Below are 14,353 nucleotides of genomic sequence, written 5' to 3'. Positions count from 1 at the left end.
AGGGCGGCCATAGTAAGGCCAAATTCACCTTATACCCATTCGATAACTGACTACTAAGACAAATAATTTCTGAGTACGTGGGATTCTGTTCTCACCCCCCACAGCTGATCTCAAAAGATAAAACCATGACGATTTGCAACACCAAAATCAGCATTCATATTTACGCAGAAAACGGGGAATCCCTAAAGGTAATGAGCATGTCATCACAGCCTCAAGCAACCCGATAACAAATAAAAAAGATCGACAGAAATGTATGCAACGTATCAAGGGATTGCCAGCTGCAGGATGTCATGATATTCAAGTATGAAATGAAAGTTGTAAATAAGGATCGCAGACTCGCAGTTACTTGTCATGTTAAAGCAGTTGTATGTGTCAATTCATCGCTCAAGTAATTTTATTCCATAAGCCTGATTACACTCGAGAAAGTAACATACATGGAGTGAATGTGCAGATAACACGTACAAATTTTATTATTTATAGCGCAGATAACTACAATTCGATCATAGAGGTGCACTGCACTGTAAATATATGTTGATAAGAAAAAACAAATTGTGATGTGTTTCCCATACCAGTATCAACTTTTTTGTTGAACTCCCTCAATGCTACTTCTCAAAAGGGATATTACTGTAGCAGGTTCAGGGGCTCCGAACACAGAACTTCCTGCAACTATGCAGTTGGCTCCGGCTGAAGCTGCCACATCAATCGTTGAAGGCCCTAAGCCACCATCTACCTGTGACATGAGATTGAAAGTAACTTTAGTACCTGTCCCTGGAAACCCAACCCTTAAAAAATGTCTGTCAAGAGATGCAACTTACAGAGGGCAAACTAATATACAGCAATAGACAAAAAACAGAACAGAACTTCTATATAGAAAAGTTCAGAAGAAACATAACGGATAATTAACTTACCTCTATATCTAGCGAAGGGTACCTTTGTCTCAGTGTGCGCACCTTCTCCATCATTTCCGGCATGAACTTTTGTCCACCAAACCCAGGTTCTACGGTCATAACAAGGACCATTTCCACATGATTTTCACCTTCAATCTGTGGATAACACAACATCATTTGAAAATCTTTCTGGAGTAGACAGCTACTGAAAGCTAAGCAATGTGCACGATGACAAAAGATGAGATTTTCTTTCTTATGTCACTGAATGTCATGCAAGTAAGCCTGGCCAATCAATACATACACAACTAAACAGAACAAAATATTTGAAGAAAAAAGGAAGAAGAACCAGTTAGATTGAAAGAAAGAAAGAAGTAAGACCAGAGGATAGACTTCTTCAATTGGCGTTCCTGGCTTTAATGCCACACCTGGCGTCATGCCCTTGGACTTAACTCTTTTAACAAGTTCTTGCCAATTGTCTGCAAAAAGAAGGACGACGAAAGTGAATGAAGGAAAAATAGCGAGTCCCTCCTGTACCAAGAGAATACCAAACGAACAGGGAATGGAAGTAAAATAGGAACATCTCAATTCCCGACTACAACCAACCTTTAGATACTTCAACATGAAATGTAAAACCTGAAGCACCGGCTTTTCCCATAGGTTCAACATAATCAAGAGGATTTGTGACCATTAGGTGACAATCAAGATACGCCCTGTAGGCGGAAAAAAAAAAAAAAAAAAAAAAAAAAAAAAAAAAAAACGAATGATACCACCAACATCCATTTACGCTCAATAAAAATGAAAATAAAACAATGTCAAGGTAGTTACTTTGTGTGCTTTCTCAAACTCTGAACGACCGGAGCACCGAGTGTTAAATTCGGGACAAAGTGCCTGTTGGTAAGAAACATAAATGAATTCAAGACCGCCACTTTTTAAATTTGTGAGAAGCAAACGTTGCGATTAACATAGAACACAAGTTAATTACAATGTCTTCAGTAAGCACATAAGAAATTTTTCATAATAACAACAGAAAAAGAAAGCAACTTCATGGATATATTATGCAAAGATGTCGAACTTGAACAACAACAACAACAAAATCTTATCTCTAAGTGGGGCGGCTGTATGAATCTTAGAGCGCAACTAGAACGCCATTGTGATTGATTTTGCGCCAAATCTTCCTTTAGTAACTATTAGCTACTTCGTTGTATCAAAATTCAACCAAGTAAATAAACTAGCTAAACAAAAAAGGAATTAGCAAACCTAATTCGTTTGCAGCCACTTGAGATTCATGGGAATTACTAAAAGGGCAACAAAAAAGAATCAAACCTACCCATCCTGCAAAAAGTACGAGAATTTTGTCAAACATTAGACATGGTATTAGTGACAAAACATTGAAAATCATCGGACAAAGACAATAGAACAGATGGGCTGAGGGCGTACCATGATGTCCATGTGGAGCCAATCGGCGCCATATTTGAGCATGCGCTCGGCCTCTGATGCCAAATTAGCGAAGTCCGACGACAGCATCGACGGTGCTATTTTCGCCGCCACACCCATTTTTTCAGAAGCCGACGGTCTACTAAACTTACTTTTCAGTTTTTGGTGGGAGAGAAGACACCACAAATCCGTAAAGAAAAATAGCTGCTGGGGTTGGTGGGAGCGCGACCAGTCGTTAAGAGCACTTCCACCATGCTCTTGACCTGTGGACGGCCCCCATTTGCAATCCAATCCCCTTCCAAATTAGCTTTAGTCCATTCGGGTAATTGGGCTTAAGGGAAGCCCGTGGGACAGGGCAGGCGAGAGTCCAAAGCTTGAGTGTTTGAGGGGGAGTGATGCAAGGTTGACGTCAGCTTCGTTATAAAAAAATTTACGTCAGACTCGCGTTATTGATAAGATTTCAAGCGGTGGGACCCGTGTTGCAGCCCTTTAAGTAACAGTCGAATCTGGACCGTTTGATTTCCAGATCAACGGTCCAAAATTTTCCAATTTTAAACATTAAAAAAAAAAAAACAGAAATGTTTCCGGGGGGACACGTATCACAATCTGGACTATTGGATTTCAATTTTTTTTGTAATCCGACAGTTTAGCTTAATTAAGTTAATAAAAAAAATTAAAAATCCGAAAAAATTTCAAACAAATTTTAAAAAATTATAATTTTTGTTCGATAAATACCTTACAATTTTCTCCCACCTACACCACATTTCAATATTTTCAACAATTCTAAACATGGAAGGACATGTCGCGCGACAGAATTGGTTAAAAATCTTATGAAAATTTATCCACAAAAATTGTACTTTCGGATAATGACACATGGACGTGAAGAGATAGGTTAAAAATCTTATCCGAAATTTAAAAAAAATATTTTTTATTATTTTAGAACATAAAAAATACTAATATTTTATTGCCTATTGTCATAGCTATTCAGTTTAGAGGTAGATGTCACATCCCCGCCGGGGGTCCACCACATCCCGGGCCCGCTCTACCACCGTAGCACGATATTGTCCGCTTTGGGCCCCGACTACGCCCTCACGGTTTTGTTTCTAGGAACTCACACGAGAACTTCCCAGTGGGTCACCCATCATGGGACCACGCCCTCACGGTTTTGTTTCTGAGAACTCACACGAGATATTGTCCGCTTTGGGCCCTGACTACACCCTCACGGTTTTGTTTCTGGGAACTCACACGAGAACTTCCCAGTGGGTCACCCATCATGGGACCACGCCCTCACGGTTTTGTTTCTGGGAACTCACACGAGAACTTCCCGATGGGTCACCCATCCTGGGAGTGCTCTCGCACGCTACTCGCTTAACTTCGGAGTTCCCATGGAACCCGAAGCCAGTGAGTTCCCAAAAGGCCTCGTGCTAGGTAGGGATGGGAATATACATATAAGGATCACTCCCCTGGGCGATGTGGAATGTCACAGTGGAGATGTAAAATGTAATTACTGTTCATTAAAGGCAGTTACTATTCAGTGGAGGGGATTCAATTGCCAATTGCCATTGAGGGTGGGAGGCCTTCCTACACTAGAAGTGCTATAACATTCAGCGCGGCTCTACTTATGTGTAGTTTGGAAGTATTTTTTTTTGTTCAAAAAGTTTTTAAAATTAATTTTAGTAAAATGTAAGTGATTTTGAAACTAGTTTGAAAGTGTTTTTAAAATGATTGAAAATGTTTTTAAACCAATCTTAATAAAAAATTCAAGTGAATTTTGAAACTCGTTTGAAAGTATTTTTAAAATAATTGAAACTGTTTTTGATGAAAGTGTTTTTAAAGCCAATTCTTAGCTAAAATACAAGTGAATTTCGAAAAAAATATTTAAAGTATTTTCTGCAAGAAGCACATAATTGATATTTCTTCTAAAAATCACTTCAAATACTTTTAAAATTCAAACACTTTTAAACAAAAGTGTTTTAACTCATGTTAAAGCGTTTTCACTCAGACCTGCCCCTTGCAGTCTAACTCCACTGCATTTTGTCGAGCAAACACGTGGTGCAGTTGTCAATTTTATAAACTTTCTCCAGAATACGTAGCCTGCATTTTTCACGCATCTTCCCTCTAATATTATGGAAACCTAACCCTACCTAATACCCGTGCAAAGGATTCTTGGAACACAACTACTACCATTTTGCATGATTTTTTTATTCGTGCATGAGTGTGTTGTGCTTTTACGTGCACACATGTATAACTTAGAATCTAAGCATTTTTCTTTTGTTTGAGTGATGAGGTGCGATTGATCTTGCTGGACTTGTACTACACATTCCCATCCGGAATCAAGCAGATGAAACTTGAGGTTCAGTGTTGCATGCCTGCTACAATTTACCAACTATTGCCTCTCGTGCATGAAGAGAAATTTTCAGTGTCAAGGAACACGGCCTAATACACTAAATGTCATTATTCAATTGGTTAAAAAAAAATTTTCAAAATTTCAACCAATTGTAATATTAAATTTTATGTATCGGATCAAGTTCTTGACATACTGGAAAAATAAGAGACGTCGTCAATGTGTTAAAAAAGAAAAAAAAAAAAAAGACAAAAAATGGTAAATAAACACAAAAGAAGGAGAACAATCGAAACGGAAACAGTACTAAACTTCTACGCAGGGCAAACTGAAAGGAACTTGTCGCATTAAAAGGAAAAGCAAATGAACTTTGTTTCTGTTACAAGACGAAAGACTTGTTGGTGATTTGTGGCAGAAGTTACACCCACGTTTCTATACTTTTCTTAGGTGTAGGACCCTAGATCCTTATCTTCATTTGAGCTTAGGTTAACAAAAATCTAGTATATAGGTGGAGGCTCCTTCTGACTACAAGTTTGGCTTTCACACTAACAGCAGATTTTGAACGTGAGTTTTGAAACATTGTTATAAATATGTAAAATATTTAACATCGAAAACAATAACATGACACATAATAGTTTCACAACTAATATATATCGTATAGAAACCTTGTATGATAAAGTCTCACACATACAATACTAGTAATACTAGTATGTGGTACATACAAGTGTGTGACAATATTGTGCTATTAGTGGTGGGTCACTCTTAGAAGTTAATTAGGTTATGGTCAATTTTGTAGCAGCCTTGGCCCTTGGCGTTGGGTGAATTGAATTTTATCGTTTTCAAACTTTACCCAACTGATGTTCTTAGCCACACACCTCTTTCAATTTGTCTTTTGTAATCTCATCATGCAATATTAGATTATATTAGATTTATTAGATTAGTGGTGAGATAATACAAAATTGAAAGGGCAAGACGTCGGCTAAAAAGAATATCAAGTGAATTCATTAATAAAGCAAATTATAGTAATTTTCTTGTCTGCTGTCAATCAAACTCAAACGAAACACAGAGAGGAGAGGTGTCCTGCTGATCTTACTAAACTACAAACCGGATCTTCTTCGGATTTAAAGGAACTGAGTTTAATGATCAAATAATTCGGATTATTAAAATTTGATCTAATGATTACAAAAAGAGGATTCTTCTAAAAATTATAATAATTGTAATCGTTGGATCATATTTCAATAGTTCAGATTATTTGATCCTTGGCTCAATTCTTTTCAATCCGGAGAGGATCCAGTTCCCTAAACTACTAGTTTCAAACTAGGGTTTAGTGGCTACGTTCCGTCTTGTCAAAAGCACGGCACTCTCTACAATCAGCACGATTTTAATTTTTTATTACGTGATGCTATTTACGCTTGTTTTTTTTTAACTTTTTATATACCCTGTTAATTTTTGTTTTTTAATTTTTTAATTTAATAATTTATCGATTGTGACACATTCCGACCCGAGGGGGATCACTTCCCGGGTCCGCTCCACCACCGTAGCACGATATTGTCCGCTTTGGGCTTACCGTTTCCTCACAGTTTTATTTTTGGGAACTCACGAGCAACTTCCCAGTGGGTCACCCATCATGGGATTGCTCTAGCCCCCTTCTCGCTTAACTTCGGAGTTCCTACGGAACCCGAAGCCAGTGAGCTCCCAAAAGGCCTCGTGCTAGGTAGGGATGAGAATATACATATAAGGATCACTCCCCTGGGCGATGTGAGATGTTACAATCCACCCCCCTTAGGGGTCCGACGTCCTCGTCGGCACACACGCGACCAGGGTTAGGCTCTGATACCAAATTGTCACATCCCGACCCGAGGGGGACCACTTCCCGGACCCGTTCCACCACCGTAGCACGATATTGTCTGCTTTGGGCTTACCATTCCCTCACGGTTTTGTTTTTGGGAACTCACGAGCAACTTCCCAGTGGGTCACCCATCATGGGATTGCTCTAGCCTCCTTCTCGCTTAACTTCGGAGTTCCTACGGAACCCGAAGCCAGTGAACTCCCAAAAGGCCTCGTGCTAGGTAGGGATGAAAATATACATATAAGGATCACTCCCCTGGACGATGTGGGATGTTACAGATTGAAAATTAAGAAAAATGTGTACAAGTAATGTGAATTCGATTGACAGTGTTTTTACTATCCTGGCCTTGAGATGAGTTTGGTATGCATGTATATTTATTTGTATTTGCACATACAATAATTAATTTGAACGTGATTATTGTAGTAATCACATTTAATTGTGCATTTTCATGCTCGTAGTTGAAGTCAGGTTTTGACCGGTGGCCTGCCTTATTAAGCTTCATTTTTAGCATGGCAAATTAAAGTCCTTTTTCAATCAACAATTTTATAAGAACATTGACTTTGTAATAAAAAGAAAGAAGAGTGACACAAGGTAAGAAAAATTAAAGCACGATTCAAGGACTTAATAGTGATTTTATGCCCTCAAATTTCTGTTCAGGATTTTAAATAAAAAATAATTTAATCACTTTCAACATTTCATCTTTATTTCTAAAAAACCGATGTAACAGCGATTTTCATCACAGTATATACAATTTTCTGAAAAATTAGCACTATCACATACCATAACCAAGCACTCTCATATTAGTAAATTAATCAAATGACAGTGCGATGGATTTTAAGTTAACTACAATGGCGTCTCAGTTACAGGTAAGTTTTTCGATATTAAAAAAGTTTTCAACCCCAGAGCAAGAAGTTCAGAGACTCACCGGTCAGCTTTGAGTTTTAGAGAATCAGCAGGCGCCACAAATTTCCCCCAATAGAAAAGAGAGGAAAAGCTCAACAGTAGAAAACTAACACCATAACCAAACCCTATAAACCCACTTTTCCACACAAACAGTAGAAAACTAACACCATCTCGTAGCGTTACCTTTCAATTCCTTCCTCTCTCTCATCTCTATGTGCGCCAGAAAGGCATTTGGGCACCCAGTAGTCCCAAGCATAACGCCAAAAAACGCCCTCTCTCCTCTGCCTCTTCCTATTCCTCTTCCTCCTCCTTATACTTTACTCTCTCTCCAAAAAAGCGTGGTGTTGGGAGTGGCACTGAGAAAATTATTGGGTTTCTAGAGAAATATATAGAAACAGAGATACATATTTATACATATATATATAGGCAGATGGGTTCATGTGTTTCGGTTCATAAGGACGCAGATTCCGTCTTGAAGCTCCGACTTTCATTCGGGTCCAAAACCGACAACAAGCTCGTCATCCCACCATTCCCAGTCAAGGATGATAAACTCTCTTCCAATGGTGACCGTCCGATCGCCGATCTTCCTCTTAAATCTCAATGGTCGCCCTCTCTCGCCACCGCCACCACCTTCCGGGATTGCGGTAAAAAACCACACTTTTTACAAAAAGACTTCGTTTTTTGGTCTTCTCTGGTCAAACTAATCAAATGTGCCGTTTGTATTTCTCATATTTTCACGCTAACTTAGGTAAAACTTTTTGAAAATATCAAAACATGTGCTTATGCTTGGTTTTTGATCTTTTGGATTCTAAGATGTATTAAAGGTTTATGGATTGAGTGCTAAGTGATTTTCGCACGCACTGTCTCTGCGTATACATGAGAATCAAATGACAGAAATAATCAGAGATGCGTGCAACTAGAAAAAGGATATTCGAAAATCATTTTACTTTTAGCTTATCCATTTTGTGGTTAACTACTTTTTATTTAACTTTTTTGCGTTTAATTCAGTGTAAATCTGGGTTTCTCCTCGTTACTTGTAGAAGCTGTTAGAAATTGCTTTCACGTTTATGACACCGTCTATTTAGTTGCCTTTTTAAGTATGATGCTATTGCTTTCAAGAAGGGAAGGCAATAGCCCTTACATTCCTGTAGGTGGATGTGGATTTAATTGGTGATGTGATTTCTTTAAAGATTTCTATTTTTGAGGAATGTCACAATTTAATCCGTCACGAATTCGGATGCCAGAATAAATGAGAGAGCTTTTTAATCCGTCACGTATTTTTACAAATTCGACTAGAAGTGTGCCTAAAATTTTCGATCATGCCCTTGTGTTTCTTTTAGGACCATTGGTTTGCCCAGATTACACAAGAGATTGGTAGAAGTCAATGTCTTCCAATGAGACGTTCAGTAGGTGTGCGTTTGTTGCTACAACTAGGGTTAGGTTGTTTTTAGAGAAACGCTAAGCGGATTCTCTTAAAAGTGGAACTTTCTGTGGATTCTTTGTCACCTCATGTTTTTTACATAATATTTTTTTAATGTTAGCACAAAAATTAAAATTAAACTGTGAATAGCAGACAATCCATGAAAAGTCTAGACATGGTCCTTAAAATTTCTCTTTTGAAGAAATGATAGATAACTTATTGAGATTGTGGTCCCTCTGCATTCCCTTCATTTCAAAGGGATGAATATCGATGAAATTATTGACTAGGACCAGTTTTAGCGTGAAGTATCTTGTGAATCTCTAAGCGATGGATGGACCGTGTGTGGGAATGTGTAGTGTTTAGAGACCAACTAGCGTCTGGTATAGTGGTAGGTGAAATGTCCGCACACTTCTCCTTTTTACTACATGCTCATGTTTATTGGCGACCCTTGTTTCTTCCTTCATTTATTTAATTTAAAGGGGGTAAATAATAATGGTGTGTCGACGATGTAAATGGGTATGCGGATCACTTCCCTGATGGTAGTTGACTCTACTTGGTTGGAGCATATCTCTAATTTGACTCATGCGGAAATGAAGATGATGTATATTTGTGATGAGTTTGAATTGTTTAATACCTAGACGTCGCTAGTGCATTGAGATGGTGTAACTTTGCGTCTTTCGTATCTCATTGAGTCATCCATGGTTTTGAATCGACTCATGTTGTTCCTAAAAGTCGTGAACGTCACATGGTGTACCTAATTGCTTCTGTTCCAACTTAGTTGTATCTAATTAACTTGTGTTTGGTTTTCTATTTGTTTGCTGGTGTTGGTCAGATGGATGTTTTAGGCAAAGCATTTGGAAGTTTTTATTAAATGGCTATAGCAGTACCCTAATTTTGTTTCAGCCTAGAATTTTGAAGTTCCCTTTGTTCTTGAGCAGGTAGTAGAGAGGATTCCTATTTTGATACCCGGCCGTGGTTGGACTCGGATTGTGAAGATGATTTTTACAGTGTGAATGGGGGTAAGAATTTAGTCGAATGCTTCGAGCCATTTTTTCTTGCAACATTACGATTTTCTTTACGTTTTTTCGCTTCGATGAGCTGAAAGTAAAAGTTCATGAGAAAATGGATTGTTGGTTTTGCTTGTGCCACAAGAAACATAAAATGCAGGATTGTTGTTCGCTTTCGTTTTGAACTTTTTGCGACTTTGATGGCCTCCCGTGCAGATTTTACTCCATCTCGCGGCAACACTCCTGTCCATCAGAACTTACCCGCTGGTTCCTCTCTAATCGACAAAACTCCTTTCGAGAACAGAATTCCTGTTTCCATTCCTGGTCCAACTCCAACACCAACAGAAAAGAAGAAGAAACTACATGAACTTTTTTTTCAGGAGAGCTTCAAAGATGATGAAGACGCGGACAATGAAGTAAAACCGCCAACTGCAGTCAAGCTCCCTCCAAAGTTTGTCAAAGGAACGGATTCCGTGTGTAGTAGCGAGAGGACAATAAGTGGAGACGTTCTAACTGAGATTGAGACGAAGAAGCCATTTAGGACCTCGCAGTGCTGCCTTCCGAGCTTAGTTTCTTGCCGCAGCTCGAGTCAGAAGAAGAAGACGAGCCTTACCATTGCTGTAGGTTATAAAGCTTGATACTTTTTCCTGAAATCGTAATAGTGTAAATTTGAGAAGTTAAGAACCCGCTCGAGTTGCTAAACTACGAACCTCAATATCTTGTAAAGTACTAGAGATCCTTGCTGCTGCTGTTGAAATTAAGAATTTTGAGGATGGAGGGCATGTAAAGAGTAAGGATGAAAATGTCCTATGCTGTGAGTATTTAACAACACCACTGAAATCTTAGCAGGAAGGTTGTTACTGCATATTTAATTAAAGAGAAAGAGAAAGCCACGTTTATTTTGTCCGTTCATTTTATTTTGAATTTTATCTACAATAAAAAAATAATTAAGGTTTTCGAAAATCACTTTCCTGTAGTAAACTAGCCAGAGAAGCGTACATAAGGACGATTTTTCCAAACGTTTAATTTCGGGCCTTGGGGCTTTACTTGAAAATCAAGGGAGATGACTGAGTACTCATTCTGGACTGAGTACATTTTAGGTTGAATTGTTTCGTTAAGCCTTCCGGTATCTGTTTTGGTTCATTTCATTTTTCTAGATGCAACAAACAAGAAAAACTTACACGGAGCAACTTCATTACATGCAAGCCCTTTCGCTCGTAGATGTCAAGTGGTGAGGGAAATTGAGAAAAAGATTACATGAACATGTGATAGACAAAGCTTTTCTAGATGCGATGAACGAGAAAAACTTACACGAACCAATTATATTTTATGTAATCCTTTTATTTTCGTAAATATCAATTAAGATCGAGAGATGGATTACGTGAACGTGTGATAGACAAGTTTTTTTGTTAGCGGAGGAGATGGGAAGGAATCCTTTTTCAAGCCAGTGTGAAAAGTTATATTCTGATTCCTTGGTAGGAGTCTTGAAGATATTTTTGCCACTCGACAAAAAGAAAGTGGAACCTGAAGAAAGTGGTTTAATTACCGGCGTTGATTCTTCTTCACCAATATTGTCAATGTGAAAGCAAGAATTGTGTACCAAAAAAAGCCAACACTCCACAATGATGAAGGCACTAGCTCATTCCTTTTTGCTCATAATTCGCAACTGTTTGCAATTATTCAATTCTTTTTTCAGATAATAGGTTTGTGTTGCTGTTGGAGTTTTGCTGAGGCAATGAGGCATGGGCTCATCGAGGGTGGGGTGTTGGAATGCTCACTGCTCAACATGGTGCATTCAATTCTTTTTTTCAGATGATAGGTTTGTGTTGCTGTTGGAGTTTTGCTGAGGCAATGAGGCATGGGCTCATCGAGGGTGGGGTGTTGGAATGCTCACTGCTCAACATGGTACATTCAACGATGAAAAATATTTATATGACACGTTACACGAATATACTGTTATTATCACTTGACGTCTTATTGGGCAATGTAAGTTACTATTTTCAATTAAAGAGAAAGTCTTGGATTAGACTGCCTCATGCAGCAACTCACTCACAAAGATGTGGGATCTATGGGGTAGCTACTAGTATCAAAATTTGTTATTAAGATGCATGTGAGATTTATATTCATTAGCAACTACTAGATCCTCAACAATAAAAATGAGTTCACAAACGACATAATTGTGAGTTAAACAAGATAATATTTGAGCTTGAGATATTAGTCCGCAGTCAAGTTGGGTGCTACTCTCTCTCTCTCTTGCCCAAAGCAAAAAAAAATAAAAAAATAAAAAAACCTAACACCCCCTTGTCGCGGACTCCTACTTTTGAGTGGGGTCGGTGGCAACTCCTCTTACTTGCCAAACCCAGCTACTTCTTTCTCATCTCCTTTGCCTCCCTGCATTTCTATTTCATTTTGGCCCTTAATTTCTAGTATTCTCTGAGCTTTTGTCTCCACCTTCCTGAGTTTGTCTCAAATCTAACTTTTATGCCTCTCTCTTCCTTAGATGTTTCTTCCCGTTGGCAGTCTCCACCACCAACCTCTGCTACATGGTCCATCAGGTGTCTCTCTTCGGTTGCGTACTTTGGTGTTGGGTGGTTGTTAAATGCTATTAGTTTTATTTGGTAGAATTATGGCAACACTTTTGCATTGGTGGATTGCTCACCCTCATTTTATTAATCTAGTTTGTTCATGGGTTCTTCTTTTTGGTGGTGGTGGCGGACTTGGAATGGTGGCACATCTGATGTGATAGAGCATGGAGGCAATAGTCTTCTAAATCTAGTGTTTTATTGTTGTGGGTTTACTCTTATTTTTTTTTAGCTATGCTTGTATTCAAATTGTTTTTGAGTTAATCTTATACTAATTTTTTTAATTAATAAAAGTTATCTAGTTAAAAAAAAAAAATAGAACGAAGATAATATTTGATTGCAATTATTGTGATCAAATTATCTTGTTCTATTTTTTTTTTTTTTTAAAGAAATCCATGCTAATAAGATATAGTATAGAGAATGTATAGCCAACAGCCTTACCCCATGGAATGTGCTGAAAACATATAAAATGTTACACAACCTAGACAGCAACAAACAGCTTGGTGCTTCGGGGAATCTCCCATTTCTTTGACATACGATAACCTAATTAACCTAAGTTGGTCAACTCCAATGCGAACTCGTACTTGTTCTTGGATTGCAGTCGATTCTAAAGTTGCCCAAGCCACATGCACTCACATGAATTCCACGATGAAAACTTTGGTTTGAGTTGCATAACGACAACTCAAATGTATAAATTAGACAATACGTTGGTACTTATCATGTTTCAAGACGCACGATTTGATTGGACCTCCTTGAGATTACAGACAAATTAATCTTCCGGACAATTGCTTGCAGTGTCGGCTTCGTCTTGGGAAAATTTTAATAGGATAGGCTGGCCTCGTATGACAACTCTCACAAATAAATAAGACTATTTACATGGTGAGAGATTTTTTATACAAATAGAATAATAACTCCATTTGATCTAACGTTTGTCCTATACTTTTGAGATATGGCGGTTATATATGATGTAGTTATTAGACTTCACTTGATTTTAACCAAAAGACCGAGAAACATAAATGTAATTCTTAGACTTCCCTAACATGATCAACCGACATATTGTGAAATTGTGAAGGTAAGTATAATCAGTATTACCTCTTTTATCCATTTATGTTGGAGAAAATTATAAGTAGAGCAGCCTAATTATGTCATATGTACGTCAGCTTTACTTAACTCTATAGTTTCATGCAACTCTATTTCATCTTGCATTTTACGACTTAAGAAAACGACGATACAGATGACGTGACCAAGTTGTCCCACCAAAGACTTTCCTTTAGTCTTAAAATTTGCAGTTTTGGATGGGTCTAGTTAGGTACTCACATGGTCGTAAAGTGGAGCCCACATACTCTGTTTCCCAAAGAAAAAAAAAAGGAAACTAATGAAAATAACTTGAAAACTTTGAGTTTTAACGATAATGGCAAAATAAATAGTATCAGGATTGATTTTTTAGTGTAAAAATGTGATTTTTCGTTAAAATGAACAATATCAAGATCTTTTCGCTAAAGTTCCCAAGAAAAAAAATCATCCATCCTAATCTCCAGTTCAGAGCTCTCAGGTCTTGAAATAGCAACTGCAACATTCCAGCTAAAAATTCTTTATTTGCTTGCAGGGGTGGCTAATCTCAAATGCTATCTCTAAAGCTCAAGAATCAAGTTATCTGAGCTTTTGAAATTTAATTCAATGGCTAAAAACAGAGAAATTAGTAAAATTTTTTAAAAATTATAATAATATTTTACCGTTAAATTAAATTTCAAAGGTCTGAATCACTTGATCTATAGGTTTTGGAGAGAGATTCGGGGAGATGATCTATTTTCCGAAAAAGTCAGGTCCAGAAGGGATCCACAATGCCACATCACTGAAAAGATCGTGAAAAGCCCCTCACTTCACGCCAACAAAATATCTCACTCGTTTTCCCACTCGGTTCTGCGTCCCT

General features: G+C 37.9%; 2 protein-coding genes across 2 annotated transcripts; one reads left to right on the top strand and one right to left on the bottom strand.

The window, feature by feature from the left end:
* Positions 1–368: 368 nt before the first annotated feature.
* On the bottom strand, positions 369–2,607 carry LOC103960899 (ribulose-phosphate 3-epimerase, cytoplasmic isoform). The gene is made up of 7 exons (XM_009373390.2): positions 2,325–2,607; positions 2,215–2,219; positions 1,713–1,775; positions 1,491–1,597; positions 1,266–1,363; positions 909–1,043; positions 369–730 (listed from the first exon to the last, which is right to left on the bottom strand). The coding sequence occupies exons 1-7, from the start codon at positions 2,439–2,441 to the stop codon at positions 575–577; spliced, it is 681 nt and encodes a 226-aa protein (XP_009371665.2). The 5' UTR covers positions 2,442–2,607; the 3' UTR covers positions 369–574.
* Positions 2,608–7,512: 4,905 nt separating this feature from the next.
* Positions 7,513–10,753, top strand: LOC103960898 (uncharacterized protein At3g27210). Its single transcript, XM_009373389.3, has 3 exons — positions 7,513–8,058; positions 9,773–9,853; positions 10,058–10,753. The coding sequence occupies exons 1-3, from the start codon at positions 7,845–7,847 to the stop codon at positions 10,477–10,479; spliced, it is 717 nt and encodes a 238-aa protein (XP_009371664.2). The 5' UTR covers positions 7,513–7,844; the 3' UTR covers positions 10,480–10,753.
* The last annotated feature ends 3,600 nt before the right edge of the window (positions 10,754–14,353 follow it).

This window comes from the organism of the source record quoted next, unplaced genomic scaffold (genome assembly GCF_019419815.1).
Source record: "Pyrus x bretschneideri cultivar Hongxiangsu unplaced genomic scaffold, Pyrus_bretschneideri_v1 Contig13, whole genome shotgun sequence".
Taxonomy (NCBI): Eukaryota; Viridiplantae; Streptophyta; class Magnoliopsida; order Rosales; family Rosaceae; genus Pyrus; species Pyrus x bretschneideri.
This window is presented reverse-complemented; position numbering and strand designations above follow the sequence as displayed.

What these genes read in the sequence shown, in the direction of transcription:
- LOC103960899 (XM_009373390.2), bottom strand. Translation starts at nt 2,441, where the DNA reads ATGGGTGTGGCGGCGAAAATAGCACCGTCGATGCTGTCGTCGGACTTC. An exon ending in AGTTTGAGAAAGCACACAAA is followed by an intron (nt 1,598 to 1,712) that starts GTAACTACCTTG and finishes TTCCGCCTACAG; the next exon opens with GGCGTATCTTGATTGTCACC. An exon ending in TTGAAGAAGTCTATCCTCTG is followed by an intron (nt 1,044 to 1,265) that starts GTCTTACTTCTT and finishes TGTTATCCACAG; the next exon opens with ATTGAAGGTGAAAATCATGT.
- LOC103960898 (XM_009373389.3), top strand. Translation starts at nt 7,845, where the DNA reads ATGGGTTCATGTGTTTCGGTTCATAAGGACGCAGATTCCGTCTTGAAG. An exon ending in CACCACCTTCCGGGATTGCG is followed by an intron (nt 8,059 to 9,772) that starts GTAAAAAACCAC and finishes GTTCTTGAGCAG; the next exon opens with GTAGTAGAGAGGATTCCTAT. An exon ending in TTTTTACAGTGTGAATGGGG is followed by an intron (nt 9,854 to 10,057) that starts GTAAGAATTTAG and finishes CCTCCCGTGCAG; the next exon opens with ATTTTACTCCATCTCGCGGC.